This window comes from Pseudorasbora parva, chromosome 2 (assembly GCF_024679245.1).
Source record: "Pseudorasbora parva isolate DD20220531a chromosome 2, ASM2467924v1, whole genome shotgun sequence".
Classification (NCBI taxonomy): domain Eukaryota; kingdom Metazoa; phylum Chordata; class Actinopteri; order Cypriniformes; family Gobionidae; genus Pseudorasbora; species Pseudorasbora parva.
In genome coordinates, this window is record NC_090173.1 from 17487013 (window position 1) to 17504634 (window position 17622).

The 17622-nt window shown below is 39.9% G+C and overlaps 2 protein-coding genes across 5 annotated transcripts in view; both read right to left on the bottom strand.

Moving 5' to 3' along the window:
• The window catches only part of LOC137092972 (caskin-2), a 95243-nt gene extending 88112 nt beyond the window's left edge, over positions 1-7131 (bottom strand). For 2 of the 4 annotated variants that reach the window (XM_067457574.1, XM_067457565.1), the window contains exons 1-2: positions 6652-7131; positions 390-931 (exon numbers count right to left, since the gene is read on the bottom strand). In XM_067457574.1, the coding sequence (XP_067313675.1) occupies positions 390-483 (94 nt within the window). In that variant the 5' untranslated portion in view covers positions 484-931; positions 6652-7131. The remainder of the gene's footprint in view (positions 1-389; positions 932-6651) is intronic. The other 2 variants (XM_067457593.1, XM_067457585.1) reach the window with 1 other exon arrangement.
• A 7706-nt stretch (positions 7132-14837) lies between these two features.
• The window catches only part of st6galnac2 (ST6 (alpha-N-acetyl-neuraminyl-2,3-beta-galactosyl-1,3)-N-acetylgalactosaminide alpha-2,6-sialyltransferase 2), a 9420-nt gene continuing 6635 nt past the window's right edge, over positions 14838-17622 (bottom strand). Inside the window, exons 6-8 of the mRNA XM_067427047.1 lie at positions 15933-16016; positions 15741-15837; positions 14838-15590 (exon numbers count right to left, since the gene is read on the bottom strand). Coding sequence (XP_067283148.1) covers positions 15414-15590; positions 15741-15837; positions 15933-16016 — 358 coding nt within the window. The 3' untranslated portion in view covers positions 14838-15413. The remainder of the gene's footprint in view (positions 15591-15740; positions 15838-15932; positions 16017-17622) is intronic.

The following is a 17622-nucleotide window of genomic DNA, read 5'->3' on the forward strand; positions in this document are numbered from 1 at the left end:
TGTATGAAAAAAAAGAGCAGCATGGACATTATGCTAAATATCTTCTTTGTTTCTTTGTATGGAAGAAAGAAAGTCATACAGGTTTGGATGAATAAATAACTATTTTCAGAACTATGGGTGAGCTACTCTTTAACATCCTAGAAATGAGCACCACTGCAGACCATTTTAGAGCAAATACGTGCATATCAAGAATGTTTTTGATGTATATGAGCCAGCCATAGTCATGATTGGAAGAAAATCATAACAGAATCATCAGAAAAAAATATTCAAAATGTTTCATAGCCCATTTTTTAGCTCCTTAATTGCCAATGGGAGGCTGCGAAAGCAAAGATCTTCATCGATACACGTCATCAAAAGCTGTTTTATAATAGCAATGACATGTTACTCACTGCTTTTGCTGGCTTTGACCTTGGCCAGCAGTTTCTGTGTAGTAGCTAGATCTCCATTCTTGACCGCTTGCAGAAGATCCGTCTCTTTTCCCATGATCCCCACCAGCCACAACTCCACCAGCGTCCCACAAGAGTCCCGCTCCTCCCTTACACCTCCATTCAGCGGCGCAACCGCGGCATGAACCTATCCCGGAATCCTTTCTTTCTTTCGGTAGTGCTTACTTCAGTCGGGGTAGGTGAGAGCCAGACGTCTGAGCGAACCACAAGCAACCAGATATCAGTATTTCTCCAACAATCACGTCATCAAAATCAACAGACCGTCTACTTCAGCGCTCTGTCTGGTTATGGATGCGGAAGGTTGGAGAAATGGAAAATCTATTTTGCCTTATGAATTGCCTTCCGGTTTTTCGTTCTCAAGTTTCCAGAGCCTTTTTGGGCCGTGTGGAGCTCAGATTCTGGGAACGCAGGGGCGCTGTTGATGCTGTGGTTTAGAAGGTTGAGAAGTCTGGAGTTTTGGACAGTTTGGATCAGCAGACCAAAACCTGGAAAAGGAGTCGGCAAGAAAAATACTACTGTTAATAGACCAGTCAAGAACAGTGCATCAGCAAAGCAGCAAGACAGGGAAAGTAACAATAAGAAAAGAAGCCAACTATGATACTTTTACAGCAAGCCTTAGAGACTCTTTACACCTTTCACACTTGATTAATTCCTTAGATTTCACAAGGAAAAACTACAGGTGGATTTTTCATGCTGATAGCCAAGATGTAAATTCTGTCATCACTCACCCTCATGTCACTTCAAGACTTTCTATTGTTGAACACACAAATTACACACTACTGTTCAATTGAGTTAAAAAAAAAAAAATTATTCAGCAAGGATGCATCAAATGATCAAACGTGACAATAAAGACCTTTTCAAATTATTTCAAATATATGCTATTTTTTTGATCAAAGAATCGGTTTCCACAAAACTATGAAGCAGCACAACTGTTTCCAACATTGATAATAATATGAAATGTTTCTTGAGCATCAAATCAGCATATTACATTTACGCATTTGGCAGACGCTTTTATCCAAAGCGACATACATTGCATTTTAAGGTACACATTTTACATTATTGTCAGTTCTTGCTTTCCCTGGGAATCGAACCCATGACTTTGGCGTTGTTAGCGCCATGCTCTACTGTTTGAGCTACAGGAAAGTCAATTACTCGAGTTAACTGTTTAAAAAACAGTTATATCACAATATAAAAGTTATATTAAAATAATACCATAATTTACTCACCCTCAAGCCATCCTAGGTGTATATGGCTTCCTTCTTTCAGACAAAACCATCAGAGTTATATTAAAAATGTCCTGGCTCTTTAAAGCTTGAATGGCAGCCCGAAATTGAATTAGAATGGCAGCCCGAAATTGAAAGCCCAAAAAAGTGCATTCACCCATCATATAACTGCTCCACATGGCTCCAGGTGGTAAATAAAGAAAAGTGAAGCAATGCATTTGTGTAAGAAAAATACCCATTTTTAAAATGTTATCAAGTAAAATATCTAGCTTCTGGCAGACTGCCTTTATTATTTAACTTACGCAAAAAGTGTAAAACCTCTCGCAGTTCAAAGCGTTTGCGCTACATCTGACGTCATCGTCGCGCCAGTTGCACTTTTTTCGTAAGTTAAACATGGAAGGCGGTATAAATGGATGGATGCACTTTTTTGGGCATCAAGTTCTGGGCTACCATTATAAAGCTTAGATTAGCCAGGATATTATTTAAGTATAACTCTTATTGTATTCGTCTGAAAGAAAAATGTCATATACACCTAGGATGACTTGAGGGTGAGTAAATCATGGGGTCATTTTCATTTTTGGGTGAACTACCCCTTTAAATGGTAATAATATTTCACAATATCACAGTTTTGACTGTATTTTTGATCTAATAAGTGCAGACTTAGTGAGTAGAAGAGACTTAGAAGAGACGTCAGTGTATTTTTTTTTTTTAAATGTACCGACCCCAAACCTGTAACAAAGTAAAATTAAGGTCAGTGAGGTTCAAAATAGCACTGTAACGCATTGGCATTTATTGCATTGACAAAAAACTTGTTTTATTATTACATAATATGATGATAAGATTTACATGTTGGGGTGAACTATACCTTTAAGCCAATTTTAACTACATATATACATATGTATTGTCTTTGTGTCAATGACATGATGCTCACACCATTTATTTTGATGTTTTGGGGGGGCATGGGGGAGGGATAATATCATAATAAAGAAATAAATTCTCATTAAAATGATGAAATTCTTGAAAAGAAAATCCTGAGTAGTTTTGTAATAACTTCTTAGAAAAAACTTTTGCCCTCCAAATCAAAGTCTCAAAGTATCTGTAGACCTGAATGACTGTGTCAACGTCAATAAGTCTCTCAAAATATAAGATTACTTGAACTTTTTAGCCACAAAGCGATGTAAGTTCAGGTCAAATGTGGTGCAGCCAAACTTTCAGCTTTAATAGTTGTGTGTAACAGACCTCCGACAGAAGGAGGTGGGATTTTTTGCAAAAACCGGTTTGTAACAATCGGCAGTGACACTTCAGCTTTAAGTATGCTCCTGCACATTTTAAATCTGTTGGCCAAGCATTTGTATCTGTGTTTGCATGCCGCAGCCTAACCCTAAGCTTGAGCAGTAGTAGTAATTGCACTACTATTTAAAAAACTGCTGAGACTAGTAGTCTAAGAAAACGTTTAAACACGCCAAATGAGGCCTGTGAACTTAAAAGTCTTGATAGTACACCATCTCAAAAATACTTGCTGTCAAAGCACACAAATTAAAAACAATCACAAGCTTAACTTAAGCGTCTTAAAGGGTTAGTTCACCCAAAAAATGAAATTGATATCATTAATGACTCACCCTAATGTCGTTCCACACCCGTAAGACCTCCGTTCATCTTCAGAACACAGTTTAAGATATTTTAGATTTAGTCCGAGGGCTTTCTGTCCTTTGAATGTAAGTGTATTACCACTTGCTGTTCACATCCAGAAGGTAATGAAAACATCATCAAAGTAGTCCATATGCGACATCAGTCGGTTAGTTAGACTCTTTTGAAGCGTCGACAATACATTTTGATCCAAATATTAAAAAATACAACTTTATTCAGCATTGTCATCTCTCACCTCCGTGTTCCTCAAATAAAGAATCAAACGGTCATGAATCATGATTCAGATCGCGTGTCAAACTGGCAAACTGCTGAAATCACGTGACATTGGCGAACCGAATCACGAATCAATCTGCTGATTCACGACTGTTTGAATCTTTATTTGAGGTTTGAAAACAAACACGGAAGAGAAGACAATGCTGAATAAAGTCGTATTTTTTTATATTTTTGGACCAAAATATATTGTCGACCCTTCAAAAAAGTCTCACTAACCAACTGATGTCACATATGGACTACTTTGATCTGGACGTGGACAGCAAGTGGGCATACACTTACATTCAAAGGACAGAAAGCCCTCTGACTAAATCTAAAATATCTTAAACTGTGTTCTGAGGATGAACGGAGGTCTTAGGGGTGTGGAACTACATTGGGGTGAGTCATTAATGAAAGAAAAATTTTTGGGTGAACTAACCCTTTAAGTTTTTTTTTTACTTAAAAAAAACAGCAATAACCATATGCAGCGCAGCACATGGGACCTCCACACTCAGTGTGTCTCGGTCACAGCTTGAGCAGTAAATGAGCGCCACACGGCCGTCTCATAATCACTCTTCCAATGCACAACCCTGAACGAGCATGCCTTCTCTACACACCCAAAACACTCAGAACTGTCACTCTTAATAGCGTCCTCTTTCGTTTCCCTCAAGGCCAATAGTTTTCACACGCTGCTGCCAAACCGCTGATAATGTGTGTTTTTGAGCCAGGGTGGAGTGCTGTTATGACAGGTTTATAACGCTTTGATTGAACTTCATGAGCATGTTTACAGATGCTGTTTATCATGAGGAAAGCCACAGTTCGAAAAAAAGAAAGAGGAGGAACAGGACAGGTGAATGTGAGGATCCATTGGATCAAACTGCTTTGAGTGATGAAAACAACTCACAAACAGGAATAACGGTTAAACAAGCTCAGTCACTGGGCCTCTTGTTTATGAACCGTCATATTCATTTTAGAGATGCAAAGAAATAAGCGACGGTTTGCCGGAACAGGTCGCTAATCATGGTGCTTGCAAGTCCTCTTGGGAAACAGACAGTACGTGTGACGTCAGGTGCGTTCAAATCACTTTGGTCGGAGTAAGATGGAGATGTACTTTTCTCCAAAAATACAGCAAGAATTTTTACCAATACTTCAACAGAATGATGAATGAAGAACGTACATCAGGTGTGTTGCTTTGTTTTTACTCGGTTAAACGCTGCTAGACCTGTATTAACTGATGGACGGATGACTATATCGAAAGTAGAGCTGTACAATAAATCAAATCGCGACATGGTCTGTGAATATAAGAGTGCAAAAGACTTCTATATAAATGTATATCTGACGTCTCACAATATGAGGACGTGAACACACAAACATATCCAGAGCTTCTCTGAGAGAAAGATTAATAAGCGTTTCATCATTTTATTTGAGAAAAACCATTGTCAAATAGTTGGCCATTCCTGTAGCTCAAACAGTAGAACATGGCGCTAGCAACGCCAAGGTCATGGGTTCGATTCCCAGGGAAAGCAATAACTGACAAAAATGTAAAATGTGTACCTTAAAAAATGCAATGTAAGTCGCATTGGATAAAAGCGTCTGCCAAATGCATAAATGTAAATGTAAATACACTCTGAAAAGCACATAACTTCACCCTTCAAAACAAAAGTTTGGTTAAACTTGAAAAATTATGACAGAAATATTAGCCTACTGTTGCACAATAGAATATACTTCTCAAAATAATAATAACAATAATAATAATAATGCAATGTATTTAAACATTATTTAAGGAATATCATTTTTGTCCACGGTTTAATTTTGTCAATCTCTGCTGTGCAGCACGTTGCCAAAAAAATATTATAAATTTTCATTTGATTACATTTTAAAACATTAGTTAAATTGTTAGCTTTGTGCATTCATTTGATTTGCCACCATTTTTAATAATATATTTGTATTAAATCATAACATTTGAATAAAACATTTCAGAATAAATGCATTTAAAATTACTCTTATTATTAATGATGATAATATAAAAAATTGGTTGTTTAATAAACAATATGTTTTGATTATTAGAATGTGAATAAAACAAATACATGGTTCCAAGTCTGCTATGATGTTCAACCAAAATAAAACTGTTTTTATTAATTTAAAGTTAATTTTAACTGATGATAATATTAATACTTGTTTGTTTAATAAACCATATTTGTTTTTAATTACTGAAATTTAAATAAACAAAACACACACATAGTTTCAAGTCTGCTATAGCCAAATGTTTAACAAACAAAAATGTAATGGTTAGTTTAACTGATGATAATATTAATAATTGATTGTTTAATACACTGTATATATCATGAAACTGTTAATTTTTCTGTGACGGTTATCATAGCCTGAAAATCTCATCTTAAACCTATTTTTAGCACAGGCCTTCTCTGAACACCAACAGATTCAGTCCTGGAGTAACCTGAGGTTGATGAAAAATGCAATGGTGATGGCCCTGGATCAGCTCTTGTGGGGTTTAGAGCTACATCCCTTAGGTTACCAGCCTAACACAACCCCTTTCCATCCATACAGAAGGTCTCTGAGCACAGACATCACGTGTGTGCCAAAATAAACAAACAATGACATAACACGTTTCTTCATAACACTATTCAATCATAAATCATGCAATAGCTGGTGCTAGTTGAAGATGCATAATAGCACACTGTAATGTGGTTGATAGCATAATATACTAATAAAGTATGTCTGGTAGATCCAAAATCCAATTTGCAGAGAGCTGTACAAAAGAAAATCGTCATGGTAACCATAGTGTCCGCCAAAATGTATTTACTACAGCTGAAAGTAAAGTTGTTACATGCTAGACGAATTCATAACAATGAAGCTTCTTACACTTTATAACAAACGTACCTCACAACAAAAGCAATAAACATTGTACTTTCGCGAAACTAGTTAGTATGGTGGTTTAGTTTGGAAAAACACGAAAATGAAATGATAATTCGGTGAAATATCACATCTAGTACCGCGATACACTATTAGCTTTAATCTACTATTAGCTTAAACAATACTTCTCCATTAGTTATAATGAACACACTTACCATTAAATTAGAGTAATGTATTAATTTTCGCTGTCGGTTGGTGCCATAACAGCGGGTTCAGGATCAGTGACTCGTTCACTCTCTCCAGTCCAGACACTTCAAGAACAGCCAACTCAAAGTCACCTTTAGTCAACGCTTAGCCGAGAAAAACTCTTTACTATAAGTGTGAACAACCTTCACTGCTGCTACTCGCGCTCGAGTCTTAATAAGGTTATTTTCTCGCCCGTGTTTTCTCCAAACTATACGTCTGCATGGATTTGCATGTGCGTGTTTCGAGAGCTCCAACACTGTGAGTGGAGTCGAGCGGCAGGCATAGCAGCTCCAGTGCGGGTCGGCCCTCCTCCCAGTGGGAGGGAGCAACGCTGCCCCGACGCCCGTCCCGCTCCGGGGTAGCAGCTGTGCCGCTCTGCCGCCCTCTGGGACTCATCCGCTGCTCTGCCGCCAAACGCCACTCATTTGCCGGATGCTCCTTCATCTTATCTGATGTATTAGACTATTCGTGAAGCAGAAATTATTTATATACTCAAATATAACTATTCATTACAAAGTCCAGAGCTATACAATTAGTGTGGAGAGAACATCTCAGATCATTTGGTTTTGGGAGAATTTGATGCAAAAGTGTGGCTATTGAGATTTTCTAATTGATTTCAGGGTCCCACTTTATATTAGTTGGCCTTAACTAGCCTACTACTTACATCAAAAAGTAAGCACGGTGTGTACTTATTGTGTTCATATTATATTGCAAAACACTTTTGCTGATATTGAGGTAGGATACGGGTAGAGTTAGGGACAGGTGTGATGGTGTGGGTAAGTTTAAGGGTAGGGTTAGGTGTAAGGGAAGGGTCTACAGTGTAATTACAATACGGGTGCACAAATATGCATTAATTCATACTTAACTAATGCACAGATAGTCATGAGTTCATGCATACTAATGGTGAACTAACACATTTATTAATGATAACTGGATCAGCAGCCAATGAAGATTCTACATGACTAATAAGTAATCATTACATTTTTATTAGTTATGTCAATGTATTAATTCCTTAAAACATATTATATTAACTAATAGTTTACATTTTAATTACCACAACGGGTCAAAGTAATGCATCTCAACTTTCAGTTGTCTGCTTTAATTAATCATGAATTAATGCATATTAGTGCACCCATTGTAAAGTGTTCCCAAGATCTTTTTGATGAAATCTGAGAGCTTCCCTCCATTGACAGCTTTGCAACTGACACTTTGACGTGTTTATTAAGATTGTAAAACTAATCCATATGATTTGAGTGGCTTAGTTCATATTTACTGAAGAGACTTGATAACTTTATATGATGATGTAATTTAGGCTTTTATTAACATATAAAACATTGATTAACGGACATAATCAGAAGCTCAACCAAACCTGCTCAACATACAGGCGAGGACAAACCTCTTGCTGAAGCTCAATCGTGCTGCGCATCACGAGAATGAACCTCATTGGTTCTTGCTGAAGCTCAAACATGCTGCGTAACACGAGAATGAACCTCATTGGTTCTTGCTGAAGCTCAAACGTGCTGTGTAACACAAGAATGAACCTCATTGGTTCTTGCTGAAGCTCAAACGTGCTGCGTAACACGAGAATGAACCTCATTGGTTCTTGCAGAAGCTCAAACGTGCTGCGTAACACGAGAATGAACCTCATTGGTTCTTGCTGAAGCTAAAACGTGCTGCATAACACGAGAATGAACCTCATTGGTTCTTGCTGAAGCTCAATCGTGCTGCGTAACACGAGAATGAACCTCATTGGTTCTTGCTGAAGCTCAATCGTGCTGTGCATCACGAGAATGAACCTCATTGGTTCTTGCTGAAGCTCAAACGTGCTGCGTAACACGAGAATGAACCTCATTGGTTCTTGCTGAAGCTCAAACGTGCTGCATAACACGAGAATGAACCTCATTGGTTCTTGCTGAAGCTCAATCGTGCTGCGTAACACGAGAATGAACCTCATTGGTTCTTGCTGAAGCTCAATCGTGCTGCGCATCACGAGAATGAACCTCATTGGTTCTTGCTGAAGCTCAAACGTGCTGCGTAACACGAGAATGAACCTCATTGGTTCTTGCTGAAGCTCAAACGTGCTGCGTAACACGAGAATGAACCTCATTGGTTCTTGCTGAAGCTCAAACGTGCTGCGTGACACGAGAATGAACCTCATTGGTTCTTGCTGAAGCTCAATCGTGCTGCATCACACATGAATGAACCTCATTCTTGCTGAAGCTCAAACGTGCTGCGTAACACAAGAATGAACCTCATTGGTTCTTGCTGAAGCTCAATCGTGCTGCATCACACATGAATGAACCTCATTCTTGCTGAAGCTCAAACGTGCTGCGTAACACAAGAATGAACCTCATTGGTTCTTGCTGAAGCTCAAACGTGCTGCGTAACACAAGAATAAACCTCATTGGTTCTTGCTGAAGCTCAAAGGTGCTGCGTAACACAAGAATAAACCTCATTGGTTCTTGCTGAAGCTCAAACGTGCTGCATCACACAAGAATGAACCTCATTGGTTCTTGCTGAAGCTCAAACGTGCTGCGTAACACAAGAATGAACCTCATTGGTTCTTGCTGAAGCTCAAACGTGCTGCGTATCACGAGAATAAACCTCATTGGTTCTTGCTGAAGCTCAAACGTGCTGCGTATCACGAGAATAAACCTCATTGGTTCTTGCTGAAGCTCAAACGTGCTGCGTAACACGAGAATGAACCTCATTGGTTCTTGCTGAACCTCAAACGTGCTGCGTAACACGAGAATGAACCTCATTGGTTCTTGCTGAAGCTCAAAGGTGCTGCGTAACACAAGAAAAACCTCATTGGTTCTTGCTGAAGCTCAAACGTGCTGCATAACACGAGAATGAACCTCATTGGTTCTTGCTGAAGCTCAAAGGTGCTGAGTAACACAAGAATGAACCTCATTGGTTCTTGCTGAAGCTCAAACGTGCTGCGTAACACGAGAATGAACCTCATTGGTTCTTGCTGAAGCTCAAAGGTGCTGCGTAACACAAGAAAAACCTCATTGGTTCTTGCTGAAGCTCAAACGTGCTGCATAACACGAGAATGAACCTCATTGGTTCTTGCTGAAGCTCAAAGGTGCTGAGTAACACGAGAATGAACCTCATTGGTTCTTGCTGAAGCTCAAAGGTGCTGCGTAACACAAGAATAAACCTCATTGGTTCTTGCTGAAGCTCAAACGTGCTGCATCACACAAGAATGAACCTCATTGGTTCTTGCTGAAGCTCAAACGTGCTGCGTATCACGAGAATGAACCTCATTGGTTCTTGCTGAAGCTCAAACGTGCTGCGTAACACAAGAATGAACCTCATTGGTTCTTGCTGAAGCTCAAACGTGCTGCTTAACACAAGAATGAACCTCATTGGTTCTTGCTGAAGCTCAAACGTGCTGCGTATCACGAGAATGAACCTCATTGGTTCTTGCTGAAGCTCAAACGTGCTGCGTAACACAAGAATAAACCTCATTGGTTCTTGCTGAAGCTCAATCGTGCTGCGTAACACGAGAATGAACCTCATTGGTTCTTGCTGAAGCTCAATTGTGGTGCGTAACACGAGAATGAACGTCATTGGTTCTTGCTGAAGCTCAATCGTGCTGCGTATCACGAGAATGAACCTTATTGGTTCTTGCTGAAGCTCAATCTTTCTGCGTATCACGAGAATGAACCTCATTGGTTCTTGCTGAAGCTCAATCGTGCTGCGTGACACGAGAATGAACCTCACTGGTTCTTGCTGAAGCTCAATCGTGCTGCGTAACACGAGAATGAACCTCATTGGTTCTTGCTGAAGCTCAATCGTGCTGCGCATCACGAGAATGAACCTCATTGGTTCTTGCTGAGGCTCAAACGTGCTGCGTAACACGAGAATGAACCTCATTGGTTCTTGCTGAAGCTCAAACGTGCTGCATAACACGAGAATGAACCTCATTGGTTCTTGCTGAAGCTCAAACGTGCTGCGTAACACGAGAATGAACCTCATTGGTTCTTGCTGAAGCTCAATCGTGCTGCGTAACACAAGAATAAACCTCATTGGTTCTTGCTGAAGCTCAAACGTGCTGCATCACACAAGAATGAACCTCATTGGTTCTTGCTGAAGCTCAAACGTGCTGCGTAACACAAGAATGAACCTCATTGGTTCTTGCTGAAGCTCAAACGTGCTGCATCACACAAGAATGAACCTCATTGGTTCTTGCTGAAGCTCAAACGTGCTGCGTAACACAAGAATAAACCTCATTGGTTCTTGCTGAAGCTCAAAGGTGCTGCGTAACACAAGAATAAACCTCATTGGTTCTTGCTGAAGCTCAAACGTGCTGCATCACACAAGAATGAACCTCATTGGTTCTTGCTGAAGCTCAAACGTGCTGCGTAACACAAGAATGAACCTCATTGGTTCTTGCTGAAGCTCAAACGTGCTGCATCACACAAGAATGAACCTCATTGGTTCTTGCTGAAGCTCAAACGTGCTGCGTAACACAAGAATGAACATCATTGGTTCTTGCTGAAGCTCAAACGTGCTGCGTATCACGAGAATAAACCTCATTGGTTCTTGCTGAAGCTCAAACGTGCTGCGTAACACAAGAATGAACCTCATTGGTTCTTGCTGAAGCTCAAACGTGCTGCGTATCACGAGAATAAACCTCATTGGTTCTTGCTGAAGCTCAAACGTGCTGCGTAACACAAGAATGAACCTCACTGGTTCTTGCTGAAGCTCAAACGTGCTGCATCACACAAGAATGAACCTCATTGGTTCTTGCTGAAGCTCAAACGTGCTGCGTAACACAAGAATGAACCTCATTGGTTCTTGCTGAAGCTCAAACGTGCTGCGTAACACGAGAATGAACCTCATTGGTTCTTGCTGAAGCTCAAAGGTGCTGAGTAACACAAGAATAAACCTCATTGGTTCTTGCTGAAGCTCAAACGTGCTGAGTAACACGAGAATGAACCTCATTGGTTCTTGCTGAAGCTCAAAGGTGCTGAGTAACACAAGAATAAACCTCATTGGTTCTTGCTGAAGCTCAAACGTGCTGCGTAACACGAGAATGAACCTCATTGGTTCTTGCTGAAGCTCAAAGGTGCTGCGTAACACAAGAATAAACCTCATTGGTTCTTGCTGAAGCTCAAAGGTGCTGAGTAACACAAGAATAAACCTCATTGGTTCTTGCTGAAGCTCAAACGTGCTGCATCACACAAGAATGAGCCTCATTGGTTCTTGCTGAAGCTCAAACGTGCTGCATAACACAAGAATGAACCTCATTGGTTCTTTCTGAAGCTCAAACGTGCTGCGTATCACGAGAATGAACCTCATTGGTTCTTGCTGAAGCTCAAACGTGCTGCGTAACACGAGAATGAACCTCGTTGGTTCTTGCTGAAGCTCAAAGGTGCTGCGTAACACAAGAATGAACCTCATTGGTTCTTGCTGAAGCTCAAAGGTGCTGAGTAACACAAGAATAAACCTCATTGGTTCTTGCTGAAGCTCAAACGTGCTGCGTAACACGAGAATGAACCTCATTGGTTCTTGCTGAAGCTCAAACGTGCTGCATAACACAAGAATGAACCTCATTGGTTCTTGCTGAAGCTCAAACGTGCTGCGTAACACGAGAATGAACCTCATTGGTTCTTGCTGAAGCTCAATCGTGCTGCGTAATACGAGAATGAACCTCATTGGTTCTTGCTGAAGCTCAATCGTGCTGCGTAACACAAGAATGAACCTCATTGGTTCTTGCTGAAGCTCAATCGTGCTGCGTGACACGAGAATGAACCTCACTGGTTCTTGCTGAAGCTCAATCGTGCTGCGTAACACGAGAATGAACCTCATTGGTTCTTGCTGAAGCTCAATCGTGCTGTGTAACACGAGAATGAACCTCATTGGTTCTTGCTGAAGCTCAATCGTGCTGCGTAACACGAGAATGAACCTCATTGGTTCTTGCTGAAGCTCAAACGTGCTGCGTAACACGAGAATGAACCTCATTGGTTCTTGCTGAAGCTCAAACGTGCTGCGTAACACGAGAATGAACCTCATTGGTTCTTGCTGAAGCTCAATGTGCTGCGTAAGATGAGAATGAACCTCAATGGTTCTTGCACGTCCAGATAACATGCTTACACACAACAGATGTGTGTGCTGATGAATGTTCATGCAATAAAAGCCTAAATTCAATCTTTTCATCATATAAAGCGATCACGTCTCTTCAGAACATCTGGACTAAAAGGCTCAATCCGTATAGATTAGTTTTATGAGCTTTTTATGATCTTTTCTGTTTATGGAGGGACAGAAATCTCTCAGATTTCATCAAAAAGATCTTCATTTGTGTGCCAAAGATGAACGGAAATTTTACGGGTTTTGAAGGACATGAGGGTGATAATTAATGACAGAATTTTTTGGGGGGGGGGGTGAAGGGTTTAAGGCCCTTAAAGGGATAGTTCAAATAGTTTTAATTGTTATCATTTACTTGCTCTTAAATTGTTCCAACCTGTATGAATTTCTTTATTGTGCTGAACACAAAATAAGATATTCTGAAGGATATGGGTTTATGCTTTTAAATATCTGTCTGGGAGAAAGAAGTTAAATATTAAAGAGAACTCATTTGCGATTTTTTTTCTCCCACATGTTTATTCATCCCTATAGGCAGTCATTTGTTGCATGCTGTTGTGCAGTTAAAACTAATGGAAAACAAAGTTTGTTTTGTTCAATGTTCTGAGCTATCAATAAAGTGTGAAAACTATTTAAACCGTCCTTGGACTCATTTATATGCTTAAACTTGCATGTGCACACACTGATTGAGAAGTCTCTTTTTATCTGCCACAGATCAAAGTGCTTCCTGTCCCCTCCTAAATGAAGTCATCTGGAACAGGATGGTGAATATGGCTCTGACAAGCGTCTGAATGAGACTGTGTGCTGTGGAGAACCAGGTGAAAACTGAAGAACAAGGCTTGTGGTTCTGCATCCCTTCACCTGCTTTCACAAAGATAAGGGCGAGCTGTGATCAAAGGATCAGGGGCTGCTATCACCTTCCCGGATATCCCACAAACAGATGTTGCACACCTGGGGCATGTTTAAATAGAGCAGTTAATGTCACTATCACAGTGATCACAAGCTAAAACAGGGTGAAACCAGCACCTTGAAGCAGAAAAAAAGAGTTTATTTTGCTTTGAAGAGTTTTTTATAGAGTCAGATAAATGAACAGATTCACCGCACAAAGCAAAGTATATTTGGAGAACATAACGTGTCATTAAGTACAGAGATTTGACTGTGAGGAGAGCCCATTATTGTGGCGTATTTGGCAGGTCAACAGTTTGGAATAATTAATATTTTAATGTATTTAAAGGATTAGTTCACCCAAAAAAGACAATTCTGTCATTAATGACTCACCCTAATGTCGTTCCACACCCGTAAGACCTCCGTTCATCTTCAGTACACAGTTTAAGATATTTAATATTTATTTGGGCCGTGTTCGGGCGGGAAATTGACGCTGATGCATACCCTTGCATTTGGACCTGGACATCGATGCATTTGGACCTGGGCATGACCAGCGCATCCTGGAGTGTCTGCAGAGAGCGTGTAAATCGGTGTCTCCTCTGAATTTGCCTCACCGGCACGTCATCCTCAATAAACCCGTTTCCGGCACAATGACTGCAATCTTTCAAATATTCATATTCTTGTGTAATCGACAAGCCATCCTCAATAAACCCGTCTCTTGCGTGATACCCAGAAATGTTTAATATTCCGATCTAATGATGATTGATTTGTCAAATTAATTTTTGGCATGACAATGTAAAATTATACAGACTGAAGAGGAGAGGTCCAAGGACTGAATCCTGGGGGACGACAGGTCATAGAGGTCTATTTAAAGATGCCTATGTTCTGTTCAACACGATCTCATGGTCATGCGTATAAATAGTATGAGTTTGCAATCTCGTAGAATGTATACGCCAAAATGAGTTTTGGCGTGCGTATGGTACGCGGTTTTTCGCGTTCATATGATACGCACTTTATGGCGTGCATATGACACGCTCTTGGGTAGGTTTAGGGTGGTGGGGTGGGGGGTTCGTATGTATAATACGCCATAAAGTGTGTATCATATGCATGCGAAAAACCGCGTACCATAAGCACGCCAAAACTCATTTTGGCGTATACATTCCACGAGATTGCAAACTCAGACTGAAGAGGAGAGGTCCAAGGACTGAACTCTGGGGGACAACACTTCATAAAGGTCTATTTAAAGTTGCCTATGTTCTCTCCTATATATATTCTATATTTTAAAACACATTTTAGACATTGTTCAGACTGAAGAGGAGAGGTCCAAAGACTGAACCCTGGGAAATGGCACGTCATAGAGGTCCATTTAAAGGTGCCTATTTTTCACGGGAACAAATTCCTTCTGTATATGACCTAAACCATGTGAGTATCAGTTTTCCAGTCTGTCTAGGAGTGTCCTATGGTCTCAAGTGCATACTGATACAGTAAAATCACTACTGGTATTTTGTCTGAATCATGTATTCAGTTAAATATCATTAAGTATTTTCACAAGTACAGTCTCTGTGCTTAATTTGTGATGGGACTCCAAGTTGGAAATCGTCCAATCTCTTTGATTTAAATTATTTGGCTCGTTAAAAACATTCTTCTTAGTGCCGTTGCCGGAGAAGCAGGGTAGTCTGTGAACGTCTTCATTTTTGCAGTCCTGTACCCTTGTTTTTCCCATGTCCAACGATTCACTGAAGTGACATTATTTTCAGATTAATTGTCTCTGATATAGCCACAATACTTTATGAGAGTGCAGCTGCTTCCACAGTTGTCCCTCCATCATCATGTCATGGTTGGCATAGAAGATCAGAGGCTTCATGACCTTGTCATAGTAATGGTCTGAGAAGTCATTGTAATTGTCTGTGATGAAGCCATACGCAGAGACCTGAGAGAGAAGCCAACATCTATTTATCAACAACAGATTACAATAGATTTTGGGCTCACTCTAACAATAAAACTCTCGTAAAAATAGCCTTTTAGAAATAAGAATTTCTAATGCTGTTTTAATGATAAAAGACACGGGAGGTGTGTTTACCTGGTCACAGGTGTGTAAAGCAGTCAGCAGCATTAGAGCACCCGTGCTGGGCATGTAAAGATCTCTGTATTGATCCAGCTGTGGGGATTTCAGAAACCTGTTAATCAAAAATACAATGGCATTACATTTACGAAGAGAAACAAATGTGACAAAGTGATGTGCGTAGATTAATGTATTGGAAAACACGTTCACCTTTGAGTCACATATTGAATGAAGGTTGGATGGATCATCTTGAACTGATGAATTTCAGGATTATATCCAAAAAGTTCTGAGGGCCTGTTTCATTAACAACATAAGCTTAAGCTGTTAAAAAACAATCAAACTAACTCTAGAAGCAGTAGAATGACTTTTAGAATTGCAATTCAGTGCAATTCAATCAAAGTAGCACAAAAAAAAGAAGCAAAAATAGTTTAAATTTAAAACTGAATAAAAGACATATTGTTCTGGGGAATTTGGAGACCAAGTCAACACCTCAAACCATTCCTGAACCATTTTTGCTTTGTGGCTGGAGCATTATCTGCTGAAAGAGACCACAGCCACCAGGGTTTCCAGGTTCCTGTTCCGTTTCCATGAAAGGGTGAACATGGTCTGCAACAACGCTTAGGTTGGTGGTACGTGTCAAAGTAACATCCACATGGAGGCCAGGCCCCAAGGTTTCCCAGCAGAACATTGCCCAAACCATCACACCGCCTCCACTGGCTTGCTTTCTTCCCATAGTGCATCCTGGTGTCATGTGTTCCACAGGTAAGCGACGCACACGCACACGGCCCATCCACATGATGTAAAAGGAAACGTGATTCATCAGACCAGGCCACCTTCTTCCATTGCTCCGTGGTCCAGTTGTTATGCTCCCATGCCCACGGTTGCCGCTTTCGGCGGTGGACAGGGGTCATCATGGGTACTCTGACTGGTCTGCGGCTATGCCGACCCCATAAGCAACAAACTGTGATGCACTGTGTATTCTGACACCTTTCTATCAGAACCAGCATTAACTTGTTGAGCATTTTGAGCTACAGTAGCTCGTCTGTTTGATCAGACCACACAGGCCAGCCTTCGCTCCCCACATGCTACCGGTTCATCACTATTTCTTCCTTGGTCCACTTTTGATAAATATTGACCACTGCAGACAGAACACCCCACAAGAGCTGCAGTTTTGGAGATGCTCTGATCAAATCACAATTTGGCCCTTGTCAAACTCGCTCAAATCCTTACACTTGCCCATTTTTCCCGATTCTAACACATCAACTTTGAGGACAAAATGTTCACTTGTTGCCTAATATCTCCCACTCACTAACAGGTGCCGTGATGAAGAGATGATCAGTGTTATTCACTTCACCTGTCATAAAGTTATGCCTGATTGTATGTTCATCATATAGGGTGAATTCATATATATTTTGGCCATTTATTACCTTTCATTTCAACATCAAAATAAAACATTTATACATGTTTTTATTAGCAACAGCCATCTTACATATTCAGTACAGAAAATCCTCAAAGGATTAATGGAGTATAGGATGTTCTGATTATCTTTTATCAATACATATACTGTATGTAGTTAGTTCAATACTTTAAATAAAAAAAGAAAGAAAATAATTATTATAAACATCAGGGAACAAATAGCCCTAATTAATTAAGGTAATTATTGATATATTGTGTGTTGTATGTTGTATCTTAAGTTCTTTTGTTGTGTGACTATGTTGAATTTCTTTGAATCGACCCAGGAAAACAAAGTCTTTTGAATTTTGTATTTTTTCAGAGCAAAAAATTAACCCTTGAGAGCATAAGAGCAAAAAATTAAAAAATATATTTTATTAATATACATGACATGAAATTATATTAAATGAATACATTTTTCAGGTTTCAGGATTTAAAAAAAAAAAAA